This window comes from Podarcis bocagei, assembly GCF_964188305.1.
Source record: "Podarcis bocagei genome assembly, chromosome: 18".
NCBI lineage: Eukaryota > Metazoa > Chordata > Lepidosauria > Squamata > Lacertidae > Podarcis > Podarcis bocagei.
The window spans coordinates 7,993,840-8,002,831 of NC_138144.1; the positions used below are offsets into that span (position 1 = coordinate 7,993,840).

The following is an 8,992-nucleotide window of genomic DNA, read 5'->3' on the forward strand; positions in this document are numbered from 1 at the left end:
GTCTGAAAGCGAGACGGGCGCCGCAACCCCAGAGACGTTCATGACTGGACTTAACTGTCAGGGGTCCTTTACCTTTTTTTTTTGAAGGGTCAGTTAGGGGGGTGAGTGAGAAATGCCCCTGTTTCCATCCGAGGGATGTTGGAGGGTATGAAATGTACAGCTAATCCGGAATGTGGCAGCTAGATTGGTGACTGGGAGCGACCGCCGAGACCATATAACACCAATCCTGAAAGTCCTTCATTGGCTTCCAATATGTTTCCGAGCACAATTCAAAGTGTTGGTGCTGACCTTTAAAGCCCTAAACGGCCTCAAAGGCCCAGTATACCCGAAGGAGCGTCTCCACCCCCATCGTTCTGCCCGGACACTGAGGTCCTTCTGGCGGTTTCCTCCTTCCGAGAAGCAAAGTAACAGGGTATCAGGCAGAGGGCCTTCTCGGTGGTGGCGCCCACCCTGTGGAACGCCCTCCCATCAGATGTCAAGGAAACACCTGACTTTTAGAAGACAGCTGAAGGCAGCCCACTTTAGGGAAGTTTTTAATGTTTGATGTTTTGTTGTATTTTTGCTGTTCTGTTGGGAGCCATCCAGGGTGGCTGGGGAGGCCCAGCCAGATGGGCGGGGTATAAATGATAGATTATTACGCTGCAGGTGTGTCCTCTGCCAGTCCAGAACTGGGAAGAGTCCTGGGATGGGAGATGAGTCAATTTGCAGCTCTGCAAGAAGAACGGGCTTAGTGAACTAACTCCCAGAAGCCATGGGGAGAGCAGAGAGACAGGTGTGGTGGTTGAGAAAGGCAAGACGGTGAGGTCACAAAGGGCCAGGGAGAAAGTTCTAGCAGGCCACTTGGAGGAAGTGGCTGGGGTCATTTAGGAGAAGCCAACAGGCCCAGCCTGTTGAGAGGGCAGAGGGAAAGGGCAAAGCACCTGGTCAGACCTACCTCTCACCTCTGCCGCAACGCTTCGGTCTCATGGAAACGCAGGTCAACATCTTGAGGAAACGGCTCCTCTTCTAGAGACTCGCAAAGCTCCCCTTCAAGCCAGCCCCAGTCGCGTTGACCTTCGTGGTAGGATTCAGCCCAGCCCTAAGATCTCTGAAAGCACCACCAGCTATGCGACTTCTCTTTCCGCCACCTTCCCGCGTGCTTGCCATGTTCCTGGTCCTCCAAGTCCAAGCGGGGAGAGCCTTCATCCGCGCCGTCCACAGCCACGACTCCCCCAGCCTCGATTTCAGGGCCCTGCCTGCTCTCTTTGGGCCCCTGCTCCCCCCGGAAGGGCTCACAGGGTCCCTGGTCGAAGCGAGCCCCGCAAACGCCTGCCTCCCCATCGAAGGTCCGCCCAACACCTCCTCAGCCTTCATAGTGCTCATCCGCCGATACAACTGTTCCTTTACCACCAAGGTCCTCCACGCCCAGCAAGCTGGCTTCCACGCTGCCATCATCTACAACGTCGACTCCCAGACGCTCGTGAGCATGGTGAGAGAGCCAGACACCGTGCATCACATCCGTATCCCTGCTGTGTTCACGACAGATGTGGCCTCCAGGATCCTGAAGCGGCTTCATGGCGCCGGCAAGCTGAGCTCGGTGGTCCTGATGCCCGAATACTTCCACTTTACCTGGAAGGTGGCTTCTGGGACCACCCAAATTTCCTCCTCGCACCCCTGCAGGTGTCACATCCAGCTGCCCGGGCCCTGCTCTCAGCTTTCACTTCTCCACACTTTCTGGTTCTTCTGCATCCCGGTGTCCGCCTTGATAGCCGCATTGCTCATTGAGAAATACCTCTTGAGGTGCCACAGGTGGAAGGCGGGGAGAAGTTTCCGCCTCCAAGGAAACAGGGGAGAGCTGCTCACCTTCTCCTTCCCCAGCTCCAGGTACCAGGAATGCGCCATCTGCTTGGAGAAGTACGTTGAGAGGGACAGCCTGAAGGTCCTTTCCTGCTCGCATGCATTTCACAGCAAGTGCATCGACCTCTGGCACATCACCCAAGCCAGGAGAAAGACCTGCCCTCTCTGCATGCAGAGGGTCATGGTGGTCACCCGTTTGCAAGCGGTGAGGCTGTGGAAAGAGGGGGCCGCCAGGGACAGCGGCCGGACCCCGTGGCCCAGCAAAGCCAGAACCGCCGTGGACCAACCAGCCTGCCTGTTGCTTCCCCAGCAACTCCCTTCCCAGTTCTGAAAAATATAATAAAACCAAGAATGAGGAAGGTGTGGTCCCTCCTGTTGCAATGACCAAGGAAGGGGCAATAATCAGCCATGGAGGGCTGGAGGAGGATGTGGAATATGTGGAGGAGGATGTGGAATATGGGGAGGGGAGGGAGAGAGAATGACCGGTTTCTCTGCTACAGTGATAAACCCCAAAAGTTTGGCCGAAACAGGAGTTCTGCTCAGAGCTTCTTGGCAACCAGAAAGGAAGGCAAACAACTGACCCATGGGGCAGGGGGGGTGGGAGAGAGAATGGATAGGAAAGAATGACAGTGCAGGAGATTGCCGCAATTTATTCTGCTCCGCAATGTTAGTGGCAAAAAGGGGGGGGGGGCTTTCTGATAAGGATCAGAAAATACAGAGAGTATTTATTTGGCACTTGGCCAAAACGTGACAGCTGGAAGGTGATTATTTTATTTTATTTTATTTTATTTTATTTTATTTTATTTTATTTTATTTATTTTATTTTATTTTATTTTATTTTATTTTATTTTATTTTATTTTATTTTATTTTATTTTTTAATTTAATTTAATTTAATTTAATTTAATTGTTTGTTTGTTTGTTTGGTTGGTTGGTTGGTTGGCTTTTCAAATTAAAATTTTACAGAGATATATCCAACATAAATCACAAAAACAAGATTCCAAGGAATCTCCTGAACTTACATCCTCCCCTTTGTGGGTCCTATCATTAATCAATTCCTCCTGTGTTTTGATGATCATCCAAACCCTTTACCCTCTTCCATTAATGTCCAGAATTCAACCTTAAACGACAAGTGCTATTCCAATCCTACTAACGATTTTAACTGTTTACAACAGTCTTTAAGGTAAGTTATAAATTTTCCCAATTCTTCGTTAACATTTTGGTCCTCCTGATTTCTGAAACTTCTGGTCATTTTAGCCATTTCAGCATAGTCCATCGACTTCATCTGCCATTCTTCTCTGGTAGCGAATTTATCTCCTTTCCATCTCTGGGCCAATAACATCCACACAGCCGTGGTCGCATACATAAATAGTCTTCTCTGCTCCCTTGGGATTTTGACACCTAGAATTCCTAAAAGGAAGGCTTCAGGCATTTTAACAAAGGTTGTTTTAAACATTTTTTTTCCAACTCATTATATATCATTTCCCAAAATCCTTTTACTGCCTTACAATTCCACCACATATGGTCAAAGGTGCCTTCTTTTTCCTTACAATTCCAGCGTACATTTGAGCATGTTTTATACAGTACATTTTTCCTAATTTAAGGTAAAGGTAAAGGGACCCCCGACCATTAGGTCCAGTCATGACCGACCCTGGGGTTGCAGCGCTCATCTCGCTTTACTGGCCGATGGAGCCGGCGTCCAGCTTCCGGGTCATGTGGCCAGCAGGACTAAGCCACTTCTGGCGAACCAGAGCAGTGCACGGAAACGCCATTTACCTTCCCTCTTGCTGTTCTGGCTTCTGAGATTCAGAATATTTTTTTCTTGTTTTCCTCCTCCAAAAGCTAGGTGCGTCTTGTGGTCTGGTGCGTCTTATAGAGCGAAAAATACGGTACCTTTTGTTGGTATCTTCATGAACTCATTTACAAAGGTTAGCAGTTGACCAACTTGATGAAGGCAGAAGCCAGGGGTAATACGCTTCCCAGACTGACTTCCTGATGGGCACACTTGAAGCTAGATTATAATTCTTCATCGAGGGCCACTCAGAATACAAGACAGATCCCTCGTCAGCCTCTCCCAGGGAAGGGCCGTCCAATCAGGTTCCCCCATCCTTTCCTACTTAGCTATCAGATGTACTGCAATTTTCTTGGAATGACTTTTAAGAAGGAGAAGGAGATGCACAAAAGCAGACCTTAATTAGCTGGCAGCTTTGACTTGCGAGGAGTCAAAGGAGGAGATGGAAGTAGGAAAGAGAAAGGAATATTAATGCAGTCTCCCACATCAGTTATGGAAGCCGGAGGAAGGGGAAGGGGCAGCAAGATTCAGATCAGCTTCACTCGTAAACGATGCTGCCAAAAGCATCCACCTGGAATCACCTCTGTTCCTGAAATTTGACAGGCTTCGTCCCATCAGGAAGGGGAGACCATGAGAGCAACTGGCAACCGATTCTAGCAGAAAATGTAAAAGGTTTGACTCTTTTTTAAAGCAGGGGTGGCAATCTTTTTTCTTTTCTTTGCCCCAATGGGCCAGAGAGCCCTCACTGTTTATCAGCTCCATCTGGTACACAGGATGAGACCCTACCTGTCTCGCCAGAGTGGCGCATGCTCTGGTTATCTCTCCCTTGGACTACTACAATGTGCTGTACGTGGGGCTACCTTTGAAGGTGACCTGGAAACTACAACTAATCCAGAATGCAGCAGCTAGACTGGTGACTGGGAGCAGCTGCTGGGAGCATATAACACTGGTCTTCAAAGACCTACATTGGCTTCCAGTACATTTCCGAGCACAATTCAAAGTGTTGGTGCTGACCTTTAAAGCCCTAAACGGCCTCGGTCCAGTATACCTGAAGGAGCGTCTCCACCTGCATCGTTCGCCCGGAAACTGAGGTCCAGCACCGAGGGCCTTCTGGCAGTTCCCTCCCTGAGAGAAGTGAGGTTACAGGGAACCAGGCGGAGGGCCTTCTCAGTGTTGGCACCAGCCCTGTGGAACGCCCTCCCACCAGATGTCAAAGAGAAGAACAACTACCAGACTTTTAGAAGACATTGGAAGGCAGCCCTGTTTAGGGAAGCTTTTAATGTTTAATAGGTTATTGTATTTTAATATTCTGTTGGAAGCCGCCCAGAGTGGCTGGGAAACCCAGCCAGATGGGCAGGGTATAAATAATAATAAATTGTTGTTGTTATCTTCTAAGATCTGAAGGGCTCTTTCATGGAGAAAGCTGGTTTTCTGCTCCAGAGGCAAGGACCCAAACCTATGGATTCAAGTTGCAAGAAAGGCGATTCCAACAAAACATCAGCAAGAATTTGGCAGTGGAAAGGACTCCTTGGAAGGTGGCGAACTCTCCTTCCTTGGAGGTTTTTAAACAGAGGTTTGCGGGGCCAGTTGTCAGGGATTTTGAAGCTGCGGTTCCTGTTTTGCAGGGGGCTGGACACACACACCCCTTCCAACTCAATGACTCTGTTATTCAGTTTCCCACAATTCTGCACCTTTCCTTTTAAACTCAAATCCTCATGATAGTTCATCACCATATCTGTGCAAAGATACATTTTGCATGCCTTTCACTAATAGGCAGATTTGTGCAAGCAACCCCCCCCCCCATGCCTGTGCAATTCTGTATATATTACTTGGCATCACGAAATCCAGGAAAGTGCAGATTTCGAAGGATAGCGTGCATATTTGGTGCAAGTTAGGCGGTCTCTCGTTAGAATGGAAACAACAAAATAAAATACATTCGCCTCCATCGCTAGCAAACAACCACAACAGCCCGATAGATTGTTTCCTCGTTCCGAAGGCCTCCCTGGATGAAAGCGGCTGCTGTTTCTCTTGGGTGTCTTTGGCAACGAGCACCTGCTCTAATTAAAAGCAGTTTGTTTCACGGCGTCCCTAGTTATCTCAACGGTGGGGACAGTGGCTGGAGTTGATATTCTCTCCCCTCCCCATATTCACAAACACACATAATGCAAAGCTTTCCCAGCCTTTCTAGAGCTCCATCCACAACTGGGTTTTTGCTAGGAAGCCGAAGCACGAAATCCACATTTGTGGAGGGAGTTGGGGGATGTTTTCCTTTCCTATTAATGGGAGGGATAGGAAAGGGGTCCTTCCTCAGAGCAAGGCGTACTTGGAGGGATGGCTGGGCATAGCTGTCAACTTACAGATTTGAAAATAAGGGACCAGCAGCCAAAATAAGGGATTTTAGTCAACCAGCTCCTGAGCCAAAGGCAGAAAGCCCAGCCAGCAGCCAAACGAAGCCTCAAGTGGTGGTTCCCACAGCGCAGCAACCCAGCAAAGGGGATGCAGCAAGGAAAACCACCGTCACCTCTCTGCTGGGAAGCGCTGAGCAAAGGCGAGTCCCCAGGCAACGCGGCCGATTTGATCGGCACAAGGCATGCAAGCTCCACCCCCCAGTCGTTCTTAGACTCCTTATTGGGTGAGCAACGCAGCGAAGCTGGCTGGGAGGGAGGGAGAGGAGCTGCTTCCTTTGAAACCCGGGAAATTTAAGGGACATCATCAATAAGGGACAGCAGTGGGACAAAGCGCTGGGATAAGGGACTTTCCCACCAAATAAGGGACGGTTGACAGCTATGTGGCTGGGAGAGTCCCTGCACCATGGCCACATTCCTGGAGTGGTTACACAGTCCCTTTGAAATTAGCAGAAAAGCTTGGAGTACTTTAAAGCTCAATTTCAGTAAAAAAAAAACCAGAGGCTTTTCTGTTGGGGCTAATTGATGAGGAAATTCAAAAGAAAGATGTAAATTTGTTTATGTATGCCACAACGGCTGCAACAATACTCCTGGCCCAGAAATGGAAGCAGCAAGGACTTCCTACATTGGAAGACTGGCAGATAAAGATGGTTGAATACGTGGAGTTGGCAAAGCTGACGGGGAAGATCCGGAATCGGCATGATGAACTGTTTCAAAAGGACTGGAGCAAATTTATACTCCATATGAAAGAAAATTGCAAACAGTTGAAAACATTTGTAGGCTTGAGTTGAAATGTTTGGTAATGGGAAAACAAGGAGCCGATTTACATATAAGAGGTGAATGCTAAAAGATTGACATAAGGTAAAAAAGTGGATATAGAAATGTGAAGAAATTGGTAAAGTTGTGTGGAAGTCAGAAGGAGGGAAGGAGGTTGATGCTTTATTTAAGCAATGTTTTAAGTTGTGGATTTTTGATTTTTGATATGGAAATGTAATGAAACATGGAAAACTTAATAAAAATCATGTTTAAAAAAAGGAAATACTTTAAAGCTTAGAGCAATGGTCCCCAAACTTTTCTGGGCCACTGCCCCCTTGGTTCCATAACCTCACACCCGGTGCCCCCTACCCTATAAAAAGCATTATTCAGAATAGTGCTTCGCGCAACCATCTAATAACTACCAACCTTACTGTATGCCTGTGAAACATGGACCACTTATAAACGCCATCTCCAACTCCTTGAAAGATTCCTTCAATGGTGTCTCCAAAAAGTTTTATACATCACTTTGGTAGACAGGCAAACTAATGCCATTGTACTGGAAGAAGCAAAGATCACCAGTGTCAAAGCGATGATTCTTCAACATCAACTACATGTTGTGTGGATGCCTGATTAACGTCTTCCAAAGCAACTCCTCTATTCCGAACTTAAAAATGGAAAGCGTAATGCTGGTGGTCAACAAAAGAGGTTTAAAGACTTTATGAAGGCAAATCTTTAAAAATGTAGTATAAACACCGACAACTGGGAAACACTGGTCTGCGAGCACTCCAGCTGGAGAACAGCCTTGACCAAAGGTGTTGTGGGCTTTGAAGACACTCAGGACACAAGGGAGAAACGTGCTAAGAGGAAGGCATGCTTGGCAAATCCACACCGTGATCAACTCCCGCCTGGAAACCAATGTCCCCACTGTGGATCCAGAATTGGCCTCCACAGTCCCTTACAGACTCACTGTTAAAACCATGCTCATAAAAGACAATCTTACTTGGCAACGAGGGATTGCCAAAGAAGAAGAAGAACCCAATAAAATTCAAAACAGTGGCATTAATTGTGCATTTATTCAAAACTCAATTAAAAATATTTAGAATGGGTAGAATCAGTGCTTTTTACTTTAAAAAAAATGTTTAGGGGTACTCTCATTTTCCTACTCATGTTGAAATACTACCCCTCAATGAGGCCAAACTTATATTCACAAAATATTTAGGGGTATGCGTACCCCTGCGTCCCCCCAGAAGAAAAAGCACTGGGTAGAATAGTAGAGCTGGAAGGAAGCTCAATGACAGATGGCCACCCAACCTCCGCTTAAAAGCCTCCAAGGAAGGAGAGTCCACAACCTCCCGAGGGAGACTGTCCCACTGTCGCACAGCTCTTACTGTCAGAAAGTTCTTCCTGATGTTTAGTCAGAATCTCCTTTCTCATATCTTGAATCCACTGGTTCAAGTCTTACCCTCCAGAGCAGGAGGAAACAAGCTTGCCCCAGTTTAATTACGTAATTCAACACCATTTTGATGAACTCGATACCTGGGAGCCAGTGTGGTGTAGTGGTTAAGAGCAGTAGTCTTGTAATCTGGTGAACCGGGTTCGCTTCCCCGCTCCTCCACATGCAGCTGCTGGGTGACCTTGGGCCAGTCACACTTCTCTGAAGTCTCTCAGCCTCACTCACCTCACAGAGTGTTTGTTGTGGGGGAGAAAGAGAAAAGAGATTATTAACCGCATTGAGACTTGAAACATATTCGGAGTCAAGTGTGAATTTCATGCTCTTTATTCAGCTCATAGTAGCAATGAATGAAACTTTCCCTAAAACGTCTAGCTATGAATACATTATTTAAATAATGGGCCCCGTGTGATTGGCTAATTCCGGGCTGCTCCTGTAGGCCAATCAGGTGGCTGATTCATTTCATCCAGGAGCCTGATTGGCTGCTCCTGCAGGCCAATCAGGTCACAGATTCACTTCCACCTGGAGCTGGATTGGGTGGCTCCTGTGGACCAATCAGACTGCTGCATTCTGGATCCTATTGTTCTAGGGATAGAGCACTGTCGAAGAGAAACTATCTAGCCAATCAAGGAAAGCAGCTGAGTGCAACTTCACAACGCTTTTGCAAGTATTTATTAATTCCGCACTCGCAAGGAGCCACGCCTTCACGTAGGCAGCACCTAGACTTTGGAACTCCCTGCCGATGGACATTAAGC

At 47.5% G+C, this 8,992-nt stretch overlaps 1 protein-coding gene across 1 annotated transcript; it reads left to right on the top strand.

Moving 5' to 3' along the window:
- The first annotated feature begins 734 nt into the window (after positions 1 to 734).
- LOC308577377 (E3 ubiquitin-protein ligase ZNRF4-like) lies at positions 735 to 2,195 on the top strand. Its single transcript, XM_081177486.1, has one exon. It carries the CDS (start codon positions 1,106 to 1,108, stop codon positions 2,165 to 2,167), a length of 1,062 nt encoding a protein of 353 aa, XP_081033612.1. The 5' UTR covers positions 735 to 1,105; the 3' UTR covers positions 2,168 to 2,195.
- The last annotated feature ends 6,797 nt before the right edge of the window (positions 2,196 to 8,992 follow it).

Coding starts and splice junctions, on each gene's coding strand:
- LOC308577377 (XM_081177486.1), top strand. CDS start 1,106: ATGCGACTTCTCTTTCCGCCACCTTCCCGCGTGCTTGCCATGTTCCTG.